The 13,237-nt window shown below is 46.4% G+C and overlaps 1 protein-coding gene across 8 annotated transcripts in view; it reads left to right on the forward strand.

Moving 5' to 3' along the window:
* Positions 1-13,237, forward strand: part of OTULIN (OTU deubiquitinase with linear linkage specificity) — a 71,170-nt gene that overhangs the window by 12,059 nt on the left and 45,874 nt on the right. For 6 of the 8 annotated variants that reach the window (XM_082380369.1, XM_082380370.1, XM_082380364.1 and 3 more), the window contains 3 exons: positions 1,190-1,284; positions 4,703-4,846; positions 10,999-11,124. In XM_082380369.1, the coding sequence (XP_082236495.1) occupies positions 1,190-1,284; positions 4,703-4,846; positions 10,999-11,124 (365 nt within the window). The remainder of the gene's footprint in view (positions 1-1,189; positions 1,285-4,702; positions 4,847-10,998; positions 11,125-13,237) is intronic. The other 2 variants (XM_082380365.1, XM_082380366.1) reach the window with 2 other exon arrangements.

Here is a 13,237-nt window from a genome sequence, read left to right on the forward strand (position 1 = left end):
TCAGTATTTTAAAAAGGAAGTCAAGAGATGCCTGGGAATTTACTTCTCTTTCTTCCTAGAACATCCGCACAGACATACGCATGTGCGTGCATATGCGTATGCCACAAAATCAAATCTCAAACCTCATATGTTAAACAAGGAAAGTTTAAAGGCCATTTTTTTGCTATATCATTTGATCATAAGTTGTATTTTTTAATTTGGGGGGATGTGTTATTAGAGTCAGACAAGGTCTGTGGTTCAACTAATGTTGAGAGCTCCATTAATTTCTGGCTGATTATCAACAGTTTATAGCCTTTTGGGATCAAGGCAGGATATAACTAAATAAAGACAATTAAATATACTTTTGTAATAGAGGGGTTATCTCTTTGTATAATGGATGTAAAAAACAAATTACAAATCATTAGATGTATCTTCTCAGAGCTTAGACTGCTGCGTATTTAATTTGAACATTATTCATGGGCACCTGGGTCTGTGTGGTTACAGGTGCTGAGGGCACAGCTGAGAAACAAAACATAGCCCCTGCCCTCAGGGAGCTCATGTTGTGCCGTGTGTATGTGTGGTGTGTGTCTGTGTGTCTGTGTAGGGGTGGGGAAGGCAGGGTGCAGAAAAAGAAATATGTCAGGTGTTGATAAGTGCCAATAAGAAAAACAAAACCATGTAAGGGGAATAGAGTGAAGGGGTGCGTGTGACCTTTTGATATTGGGCGTCAGTGTCAGGAGGTGAGCAGAGACCTTCAGGGAGTGAGGAGCGGGTGCCACGCAGGCGGGGCAGGAACCGTCAGTGTGGGGAGTGGTGGGAGCTGAGGCCAGAAAGGCAGTGGGCGGCCAGGGCAGGAGGCCCTTGTAGGTAGTAAGGGAGTGGAATCGAGTGTGATGGGAGGCCTTGGAGCCCAGCAGCGGTGGGCAGCGTCTGACTCCAGTGTTAAATGCACCCCTCTGGCTGCCGTGTGGAGAATGCTTGGTAGGGTATGGTGACGGGGAGGCCCACTGGGAGACCTCGGTGGTCATCTAGGAGCGAGGTGCTGGAGGTCTGGACCAGGTGGTAGGCAGTGGTGGAATTCTGGGTTTTGGGGGACTGCAGTGAGCGAGAAAGGAAATCTCAGGTAAAGCAGTACCATTATTCTGATGTTGCTTTGTTTCATTGTTTCCCCCTCCCCACCCCCCCCCCTCTTTTTTTAATTCTTTAACAGAACCCAGATTAAGTGTAGCTCCTGAAATGGATATCATGGACTATTGCAAAAAAGAATGGAGGGGAAATACGCAAAAAGCAACATGTATGAAAAAGGTATGATGCCTGGATGCACGCATTTTGAGTCTTTCCAATAGTCTATCATAAGTAATTACGTAATATGTCCTTTTGTATTTTTAGATGTTAGTTATGACAACTGCCACTAGACTATGTAATTATTGGTGTTCTAACGTTAGAGATGAGGAAACAGGCTCCAAAGATAAGGGACTTGTTTGGAGTCACAGTATTAACATAGAATCATAATCAGTTATTCAGTAACTTGATTTCTTTGGAAAACACATGAACGGCTCTGCGCTGTTCAGGGTTGGGCCAGCCACTGGTTGTCCTCTTGGGGTCATTTGGGAACACTGCCCTTCTGGCCTGGTGAGGTAAAAGGCGCAGACTTCATACATCTGCTGTCCCCACTCAGGTTTCTTTCCATGTCCTCCAGTTCTAGGGGCCTGGACCCTCCTGTACCTTCTAAGCAGAGGGATCTGGAACTACTTCCTTTATTTAGGGCAGCGGTCCCCAACCTTTTTGGCACCAGGGACAGGTTTCGTGGAAGATGATTTTTCCACGGACTCGGGGAGGGGGATGGTTTCGGGATGATTCAAGCACATTGCATTTATTGTGCACTTTATTTCTGTGATTATTACATCGTAATACATAATGACATAATTATACAACTCACCATAATGCTGACAGGAGGCGGAGCTCAGGTGGTAATGCAAGTGATGGGGAGCGCCTGTAAATACAGATGAAGCTTCGCTCGCTCGCCCGCCGCTCTCCTCCTGCTGTGTGGCCCGGTTCCTAACAGGCCACAGACCGGTACCGGTCCGTGGCCCAGGGGTTGGGGACCCCTGATTTAGGGCATCCCAGGAGCTGTCCCCCTTTCAGTCCCATTGCATAGATTGATGACCCTAAGGTAGTCCTTCCAAGGCTGTGGGAAATCAGGGATTCCCATGACACGGTCCCGCTGTGGCTATGACTGGGTTGGGTCATTGCTCGAGTCAGGCCCCTTGACCCACTCCCACCGCACAGCGGGTCGAGCAGCACACTCTACTGGTTCCCCCTCAGATGTATCCTGAATCCAGCGTTCCTTTGTAGATTGAAGTTGCTACTCCAGTTGACGCTTGAAAAACACAGGTTTGAGCTGCTTGGGCCCACTTCTTTGCAGATCTTTCCACTAAACATGGACTACAGCACTACATGCCGCATGGATGCAGAGGGCCGCCTGTGAAGTTACATGCGGGTTTTTGACAGAGTTGGGGGCCAGCGGGCCAACTGCGCCCCACACGCGCACCCCGGGCTGTTCAAGGCGTGGCCATATCTGACTTCCTCCGAGCTACGGAAATGGCAGTTGTGCCCTAACACTTCTACCACCTCTTGTAACTTATGGATTATACATACCCTTTACTTATTTTTCTCTTGGGATTATTTACGTTACAAGTTTGAATGCACTTCTGGCACGTTAGAGATATTGACCTGTCATGTTTGATAGAAATATCTTAAAAATGTTTTTTTGTTTGTTTAGAACTGTACTGTTTAGGATTTAAAATTGTTAAGTATTTGAATATATTTGTTCTTGTCCTCAGAGCTTCATTTTGTAGAAAATGTTGTGCCCCTTTCATCAGGCACCTCAGCTGCCCATGCCTGCCCTGAAATGGGCTGACCGTACTCGAATGTCACTGCCACTTTTGAAGCTCTGAGAGCAAGTGTCAGCCCTGTTTCCGGCAAGTCTGGACTGTAGACTACTTGTGTCTCAGGCACTCGTTAGAGAGCTCGATCACGACATACCTGGGACTCTCAGTTCCTGCCAGAGCTTAAGAACGTTTAGATCTGTGTGGCCATCTGCTGACTATGCATATTGGCTACTCGTAGATTTTGTAAAGACCCCCAGCTCTGTATCAAAGTAGATAACCAGAGGCCAGGTATCTAAACTGTTTTCTCATCTTCCCCAGAAATGCTTACACTGACTTGGCAACCTTAGTTTTTGATCCCAGTCTCTTCAAAGGATCTCTTCTAACAGTTGGCACCTTAAAGCATGTGATTGAAGATGTTTACTAAGTTATCCAAGTGTCCATATTTTGGAACTCATGCTGAAGTCATTCCTCTATGATTTCAGTTTGAGGTAAAGATATGACCCTATAGTTGGACCCTTCGGTGACCAAGTAATCAAAGGCACATCAGTTAGAAAAGCATCCCATCGGGACCCGTGGCAGTCATTAGAGCATTTCTGGGCCTGATAACAGCTTGGATCTCAGTTATCTTTTAGTCCTTATTTGTCTAATTGTTTTGTTTTGGATATTCTTTTACACACTTGGAAAGATACAGTTGCTATGGAACTAGCCATCCTGAGTATTCGGGATAACTAGGGGTTCACCATAGGGAAGAGGTGCATATTAGCAGGCGTGAGTCTGCTTGACGGGCCCTTACATTGCAACGGTTGGGCCACTGAATAAAAATGCAACTCTCAAAACTTTATTATTGGAAAGACGTACTTTCATATCCACTTAGAACATCGTCCTGTGACTTGAACCTTGAAAACAACTAATAACAGGGTGCAGTGCCTGGACACAGGATGACTGTCTACATGGTGCCCACCCCATGAGGGCGACACTTCTTCTTTTGTGTAAGTGTGGGTAGGAAGCAGGGTTTCGAGTGATTGTTGCGGAAGAGCAGGACTAGCGAAAGGTCTGCCCGGTTGGGGGCGAGTGAGGCGGGGAAGCCGCGAAGTCGATGCCGGTGCCCGAGCAGCGCCCAGCGGCGAGCTCAGTCGTCTGGGCCCCTGGCCCAGGTCACTGGGATTTGACGGCGTCCTTTGTGGGGGGCGCGCTCAAAATGCTCCCTTTGGGTGGCTGTGTGTGAGTTGACTGAACATGTCGCTGAGCAGTTTCATTTCCTTGTTTCACTTCCAGGCTGAACAAGAATGACACTGAAATCCGCCTTTTGAAAAAGTCTAACAATTTATCCAGGCACCTCCTAGCATGTAGTTTTTTTATGTATTTCACGGAAATTTGGGATTTGGGGGTATTATTTTTAATATGGAGATACGAGCTGGGTACATCGCTCTTTTCTTCCTGTCTCTTCATTAAAGAGTTTAGGGTCAATCTAAACACAGATTAAAGCCTTCAGAATGTTGGTTATTAATAAGTGAATGTTACAACGGTTGCTAAGGGGCATATAACTCCAACTTTGGGGGTGACTAGCGTTTTAGTAGTACTTGGTGTATTATTTTATATGTTCTCGTATGTTGCGTCTGCTACATATGCTGATACTATGTACAATGCTAACATTTGTTAATTTCCTTTGATTAATTAAAAAAAGAATTCAAATATCTTACACGAAAGACTCAGCCAGTCCTGTTTCCGTTCTTCTAGTGATTGGGGGCACATTTTTTCCACAGGAATAAAATTCTCCCCACTCTTCTGAAGTCGGTAATGACCATTTTAAATTCTCTGATGCTTTTGTCCAGGGCTACGAGGAGGTGTCTCAGAAATTCACCTCCATCAGGCGAGTCCGTGGAGATAATTACTGCGCGCTGAGGGCCACGCTCTTCCAGGCCATGAGCCAGCCGGCCGCGCTGCCCTCCTGGCTGCAGGACCCGGAGCTCACGCTGGTACGCTGCTGCTGCAGGTTTGAGTCTGCAATGTTTCCAGTCGCTTTTGTGAGAAAGACTTCCCCTTCTCTGCCCTGTGCCATGTGCTAGTACTGTCTGCGGTGTGACGTCAGTGTGTGGGTTTATTCAGTTTTGTGTGGCTGAGATGATTTTGCATAGCAAAGCGACCAAAAATGACAGATATTTCCCCAGAAGAGGAGGGTGATAAAATATCTTCAGTGCTTCAGCTGAATTAGGGAGCAGGTGTTTAGGGTTTGTTCATAGCACTTAGGGCAGTTTGACTTCGGTGTTGGAGTCTCTACCAAGTGGGCTATGTATTGTACTGTCTGAGAACCTGCTGGGGTTTGAGGAGGCAGGTTCCTGTGGTTCTAGCTCCAGTTCAGGGAAGCAGCACCGTCTGCAGAGCGTTAGGAGAACTGGCTTGGCAGGCGACAGGGCAGCAACACTGGAAGAGGGATGGTTGCCTTCAGCCAGGGGAGGTGAGGGTCAGGGGCTGTGTCCCGTGCCGGGCCCTCTTTAAGGCTTTCCATCTGCACCCCAGGAAGTCACGTTATCAGTGTGTCGTGTATCCGCGACACACATCAGCTTCAGGTCATGATAGGTTGGATGATAGACTATCCCAAAAGACTTTGGTGGGCAGGCACGATCGAGCAGAACTCACAATATGACATTACTTGGAAGAAAATAGGAAATCTTGTGCCTGTATTAAAACAAAACCCCAAACCAGAACTCAAAGTGCTAGCTGTGGGAGATCTGCCTTACCAGCAGCTTATGAGGGGGGAAGAAAGAGTCAGGATTTTAATGGATTGCAGGCCCAGTACGAGCCCACTGATGTGGGATGCCTGCAGTGATAAGGAAGCCCTGTCTTAAGAGGAATGCTTCTCAAACACAGGCAGTGACAGCCCTGTCTTGAACGGGGCTGGTCAGATCCCATCTTGAGGACCGAGTGCAGCTCTGTGCCTGTACCCTCAGTACAGGTGGGAGTGTGCCCGACATGGCTCATCTGCTTTGGGGAACAGTTGAAGGAGCTGGGGTATTTGCCTAGAATAAAGACTTTTAGAGGATACTCGTTGGCAGTTAAGCCAATTAGGTCTGTTAGGTGGACGGGGTATCACATACCCTCAAAGAGCAAAACCAGGATCAGTGGGTGGAGGATACCACCTGTCTCTCAGGTGATTATCTACTTTATAAACTGGTATCAAAGCACGTGTGTATAAACTATTTAAACAATACCTGTGAAAGATACTTTCTTCTAACCAAAGATACATCATCTTTTTTTTTATATAAGTTTATATTTATTTTGTTTATTTATTTTTGGCGGCATTGGGTCTTCGTTGCTACGCGCGGGCTTTCTCTAGTTGTGGTGAGCGGGGGCTGCTCTTCGCTGTGGTGCGTGGGCTTCTCATTGCTGTGGCTTCTCTTGTTGAGCATGGGCTCTAGGCGCATGGGCTTCAGTAGTTGTGGCTCACGGGCTCAGTAGGTGTGGTGCACGGGCTTAGTTGCTCTGCGGCACGTGGGATCTTCCCAGACCAGGGATTGAACCCGTGTCCCCTGCATTGGCAGGCGGATTCTTAACCACTGCGCCACCAGGGAAGTCCCAAAGATACGTCATCTTAAGCAGATTTCTCAGTATTAGCTTGTGGTTTTTTTTGAGAAAGGAGCAAAAGAAATTGATACACTAGGCTATTTTTAGCTTTGCAAATTAGACATATATTAGTACAGAAATATTTCAGAATTGTTGGTCAGTCAAAAGCATGCCTGTGGACATGAGACACTGCTTGGGAAGCAGACATGGGTGATCTCACTGCATTTTGCTTTAACTTTTGTTTGACAACCATAGCTTTATCTATTGATTGTGACATAAAATCCTCCTCAATTTTAGGCTGTTTGCCTTTGAGCCTTTTACTTTAAGGGGCTGCTTAGATTTATGGACTTAATTGATGTAATGAATTTGAATTTTTAACTTTCCAAGGAACTCTGGTGCAAGTAGTGTTCTACATAATTAAACATACAGAATACGCTCCATGAAAGTAAAGCATAATTTTTATTTTACTAACAGGATACTTTTGGGTAAGGTTATCTGCCAAATTAAAAATAGTCTAGGTAGGTTGTGCTTGGTTTCTGATCGGTACGAGAGCACGTTGCGTGTATGAGCAATGGGGGCTTTAAGGTGGTTTTCCTGACTTCATTTGAGTCATGCGGAAATTCTCAAGTACTCTTTCTAATTTCTTCCCTTTTCTGTATGTATCAGTCAACAAGTAGAGTTTTTCTCTTGGGAGCATAATTAGTTGGTCACAGTGGTATTATTTTTGTCACCTAACCTTTCTCGAATGCCAAGAGGCCCACGTCAGGGAGAAAAAGCACATCATACCTGATCGTGAGTTTAGTATGAAAGTTTATTAAACTTTTCTTGCTCTCATCCAACTAGAAGACTTGTCCCTGTGTTGACTTTCCAGCCCCCAGCAGATTCCCTTGATGTGAGCACTTTCCTGACAGGGTCTGTTTTGCTGTGTGTCTTGGGCGGGTGACAGATGCACCACACGCTTCTCATTTGAAGTGCCAGTGCAGGAAGGGGTACACAGACTTGGTAGTCGCACTTGACCAGACTGGTTTTTAACCGCCTCCCAGGTGTCTCAGACAGCCTCCTGTGGATGGCATTCCACCCCTGTTCTCATTCTGGCCCTTCCGCCTGGTCTCCTGTCGGAAGGTCCACACTGACAAGGGTCTCGATGAGTGAGCGAGAGGGCGGTGCAGCGTGACTGGACGAAGTTGGGGTGGAACCAGGTACGAATACCGACGGGTGGTGAGGCCTACAGAAGCCGGTGGCGCACCGTGGTGGTGGGGTACCCGGACCGCCTCACCCCGCAAGGGGGGGTCTCTCTGTTACCAGAGACTACTTGTGAACTGTAATAAGGAGACGTCTTAATATTAGTTAACGCTCATGACAAGCAGAGCGTTAACACCTGATGCTTGTCACCTGACAAGCAGATCAGGTGATACTTAACTCTATTCTACAAAACAAGAAGGTCTTACAGGAGTTTTGGTATGAAAGTCTCTGTGCCCATTTCTTACCCGTCTTCCTACTAAATCAGGATAACTTGCATGCTGTCATGTTAATTAAGCCATGCTTGCTGTTACAAGTTGGTATAAATTATGGGGTTTAAAATGGGGTAGGCTCGCTGTTATAAACACAATAACCATCTGGCAAATAAGTCTGTCTCAGTTTCCCCTGATCCTCGATCTTTCTGAATTGCCAAGGGCCTCTTCTGACCACCACCCTGCATCCAGTGACAGGCATATGTCCTGGTGTCCACGGGGCTTTTAGAAGTCCTTGGAGCACTGACCAATTCTGGGGACATAAAAAGGCTGCTCTCAGCAGGCAGGTTGGAGGGAACCTAGTTTCAGCATTATTAGGGTCTCCTGAACTGCCCATGCTCTGTAGTAACCCACCTCTTCAGCACTGGGCATCAGGCAGGTCCTGGGACACCTGAGTTTGTATGCGAGTCTGTAGACTCAGAACCAGCCCTGGCCCAGCCTGCAGGCTGCGTGCTGTGCTAAACATCCCTTGACCTCAGCTTGCATTCCGTCAAGAATTCGGGGAGCCCAGAGAAGCTACACACCCTGTAGCTGGCTGTATCTGCTTCCGTTTACATTTGGAGAGATGGTCTTTGTAGCGTCTTGCCATTTTCCCTCTCTCCTAGAACACGCTTGGTTTCAGGAGATTCAAGGGAAATAGGAGCGCTAGACCGAGACCCTCCCCTTAACGTGAGCTCAGTGGAGGAGGGCCCAGGCCGTTCGTCCTGTGCTGCCCAGCCCCTCTGGCCTTGCTCGTTCATGGCCCGTCTGACAGTTCGGCCGCCCCTCACCTCCTGTCATCATGTCTTGGCTCCCTGTCTGTCGTTTCTGCTTCTGTCCAGATCCTAGTCTCTGTGTTTGACTGCAGTCGGGTGATCTGACCGTGACCCTGACCCTGACCTTGGACGTGGCTTGGTCTGGCTGTTCTTAAACTTGGGCAGCAGCCGGGTCCCCAAGAGGTGGTATCCTTCGGGGCAGGGGTCTTTTGGTTCCATAGTTTTAGAATGTCTCTGAGTGGGTGGGACCTGTGACAGTGTTTGCTTGCTTAGGGTGGGATAGACTGTATATCAGAACTCATGAGACAGTTTGGGGATGCCACATTTTTGTTACTTGCTATCCCTTTAACCATGGTGCTGATTTCGAGAATTATGGACATTTGCTAGAGAAAACAGGCTGTTTTTATATTTCAGTCACAAATGAAATTACACCTAAGCTAATTGCCTGCTTTATTAAGTATTTCCCATCATTGTTTCTTGTTTTTAATTTTGTGTCTTCTTTACGTCTCTCTTACCCTAACAGAAGTCCAGTCTCTGTGTGTGTAAAGGAATGGCTGTGTGTGTGTGTTGTATGTGTCATGACCTCCTGAAAGCATTTAAAGCTATACTCATTTTTTTCATCTGAGTAAAGAATTTCAGCTCCATTATGCTTTCCTCGTAGTTTCTTTTCACACCTCAGTTTTGGGCTTTCTCCAGGATCTCCACAGCTCCCAGCATATACAGCCCTTGATAATTATTCCAGCAATACTTTGGCCCATGCATGGAAGGAATGAGGAAATGGACTTTTATTTGGGTTTTGCTCTGTGTAGTTAGATCTTTGGGGTCTCTTGAGTAATTGAGTATCGTGCCTGCTTTTTAGGTACATGCACAATGTCACGTGATGCTCATGTTTTCTGGGCTTCCTTCCACCCCGTTTCCCAGCTCACATCTGCGTAGCTAGTATTTTCTGCTCATTGCACTTCTCTGTGCCCAGTTGTGATTTCAGCTTATTGCCACTTGAGGGCATTTTAGAGTCTGGTGATAAACCAGAGAAGCTGATACAAAGTTTGCAGCAGAACTGCCCACATGTTGCTAAAATGTAGGACAGTGTGGGCACAGAGCTGGGCTGCTCTTGGGCGGGTGGTCATTTGTCATCATAATAAGATGAGAACACAGCCCCTCCCCCATTAACGCCATCATTGTGGTAACCACCTAAAGAGGAATTTACGTCCCTATTGTGGTTTTGTTTTTTTGTAGAGATGAAACCACCTTAGTTTCCACATGACTGCTGTAAAGAGAAGGTAAAACTGGAGTTCCCATTCATGAAAGGGTCTTCAGAGCCTTAGATTCCAGGAGAACTGAACACATGGCCTCATTTAAAACTGTATTATAACTGTTAAACAAACTCCGGTTCTAGGGAGGAATTAATTATTCTCTAATGATCTTTTGACTTGGAGGTGAACTCTTTTTTCCTTTCTGCATTTTATAGCACTGAAGGGACATGCCTGTGCCCGGCCTAATTATATGGATTTCTCCAGGACTGTTGGGAAAGTCTGAGTTCCCATGCTGACATCGATCCAGTTATGTCCCAGCTTGCTTTTCAGACTCCAAATTCTATTGATGATGAGGGGAAAACAAAATAGCAAACGCTCCAGGAAAAAAAAGGAAACAGGCAAAATAATAGTTCGGCTGTCAGTTCTTTAACGAGCTAGCCCATCGCAACTCCCTTAACCCCTGCGTCGTATTCTCAGTTGTATTTTTTATCTTACTACACTGAGTAGTTAAACTAGATACCATATTATTTCTTTTTAATATGAAAACTTTGATGATAGTGTAAATATCAGAAGTTAGGTTTTATTTTCCTAGTCAGGAAAGGAACAGGTTTTTACCCTATCCTGGACCATCTCACAGGCCCAAAGCGCCTTCCTGAGTCAGGCATTAGGGAGTGGTAGGGAGGCACCAGTGAGCCCAGCAGCTGCTTGGGTGGTTTGCGCGAAGACCTGGTGTGGACACTGCCTTCACGTACCCTTACAAAGTGCTGTGGAACGTTCCTCCCCGCGGCTGGAACCCAGCCAGGTACATTGTGCCTTTGGGTCTCAACCAGAACTGCCATTTCACTGTAGAAGCCCTCCTCAGGGTGGGTCTTTCCGAGTTCCTGACTTCCAGATTTGGGTCCGCTGTCCTAAACCCAGACAGATGTGCAGGAATTAATTCTGGAAACGAAGGTAGGTCTTGTAGGCTTCATTGTTTCTTATAGCTTGGATCGTGTGATGGCCTTTCTGGAATGTTAACATTCTCTCTCTCTGTTTCTTGATACTCTAGTTACCAGAAAAACTCATAAGCAAATACAGCTGGATCAAGCAGTGGAAGCTTGGACTGAAGTTTGAGGGGAAGAGCGAGGCCCTGGTTGATAAAATTAAGGAGTCCCTCACTTTACTGAGGAAGAAGGTTTGGAACATGTAGTTTCCTTTCTGTGATAAGTGCAAAGCTCTCACTCCCGAGTGCCCCAGCACACCATTTCTTAGTCTTCACTCAGTGGATTACCACACGCTCTTGGCTGGTTTTTAGGCAAAATAATTCTAAACGAACACAAACACTTCCTATGAAGTGTTCGGTAAAATGAAGAAATATCAACATCGTGTATTCTCGGAGGAGATGATGTGTTTAATGAAACGTTTAACTTTGTTTAAAGGAAACCGTACAAATGTAGTCTTTTCTTCTAAGTTCTGACAAGTTTCAGGGATATCATTTAGTCCATATCTCTTACAGGATTATCAGTGAAAATGAATTCACATTTATTAAATTCTTCCCAATTATGTTCATGTTTTAAGATTCTGTCCATATTTATTAGACTTCTTTTCTTTCATGATGATTTTCCAGTGAAGCAGATTTAATAACTTGTCTTTTGACAACTGTCCTGAGGGTTTTTCTAAAACAGAATTGTGAGGAGGAACTTGGTCTGCTGATTCCCAGTGATTTGGTTATTAAATACTCCCTCTTCTGTGGCTTTCAGCTGCCTTATGTGGGTCGATATCCTGCTTGCACACTGGCCCACACAGACGTCTGGGTCACTGGCCTTTGAACAGCCTAAAAGCTCTCCTCACCAGAGACCCTGGATTGAGGGCCTGTTAATTGCTCCAGGCTTTGTAGATGGAGGAGGTAGGCCGGTAAGGAGGTGTCAGGCATCGGCTTTCAAGATTTCCCCCAGCACATACCCCGGTTGTTGATCTGTTCACTTGACTGTGGTCTGCCCCCATGAGACTTTCAGCTTCACCAGAGACTGTCCTGTCGATTCCTTTACAGCCAGTGCCGGGCACTGAGCCTGACACATAATAGGCATTTGGTAAATATTTTGTTGAATGAGTGGAGGGCCCTGAGTTCCTGGAGCCTAGTTTTTATTTACAAATAGGAGAAATGTGTACTGGAAACTATACTGTCGAAGGAAGACTAGTGATAAAGAAATGGGAGCAAGAGAAGGAGAGAGGGGATCTGTTCTTGTTGCCTGTTGGAGCAGAGCGCAGGATTCAAGGGGGCCGGGGGACCTGCGCCTGCCCAGGCCCTGGGTTAGCAGGGGGTCGAGCACGGGGCTCCGGGCCTGTGGGAGTGAACAGGAAGGCTCTTCAGCTCAGACACTGGTGACAGTTTCCTTTAGAACTCCTTTAAGTTCTTGTGAGGTTGCTTTATTAGCTGTGCCTACTGTAACTAGATCCTCATTTGGGGGCACGGTTAAGTGATTCCAATTTGTAATAACATTAAAATTATACATTAATACTCTGAGCCAAAAAAAAAAAAAAAAAAAAAAAGCCTCTGAGCCGGCATCGCCAGCACTTTGTATGTGCCAGGCTGCACACTAAACGCTTGATGAGATAGTGTTTAACTCTCACGACCCCCTGGGTGTCGTTGCTGTGGGTATCCTCGCTTTGCAGACGAGGAGACGGAGGCCCCGCAGAAGCCACCAGCTGCTGGGTGGCAAGGCCTGTATTCCACCCTGACTCTCTGACTCCAGAGCTGCGTTCTCGCCTGCCAGCTCGGTCCCCTTCTGGGAAATGTGCGGTGTTCCAGCTTGCAACCCAAATACTGGAGCGCGTCCGGTGGCACAGTCATGACCGTTAGCACTTACTCTTGTATTTAAAGTTCTAACGGTTTTGGGAGGAGCAGTAGTTACTGGTCATTCATAAGGATTAGTTTTATGTTGGCATCTCTTGCCCTCATTCACTTTAACTTAAAAGCACATATGTTTATAGGGTTTTCTTTTTCACTTAAAGAGTTTGCTTATGTTAGCTGAATACCTGATCCTCTGCTTTACTCTTAATCAGAAGTCGGTAAGAATTTCCGGAATGCATTTATTCATTTGAGACTCAAGTGTATATTTAAGAGGTTAGAAGGGTAAGTTTAGTAAACAGATATTCAGGAAACCCCGCCATCTTCCTGGCGCATCTCCATGTTTGAGGGTTGGCTTGGAGTTTCTGGGTGGTAACGGCTGCCGTAAACCCCTTAAGGGGAGTAGTAGTTTCAGCTTCCCTTCACAGCGTCTCCCACAGGCCTCACACACGCGTGCTAG

Source organism: Balaenoptera borealis, assembly GCF_965194805.1.
Source record: "Balaenoptera borealis genome assembly, chromosome: 2".
NCBI classification, from domain to species: Eukaryota; Metazoa; Chordata; class Mammalia; order Artiodactyla; family Balaenopteridae; genus Balaenoptera; species Balaenoptera borealis.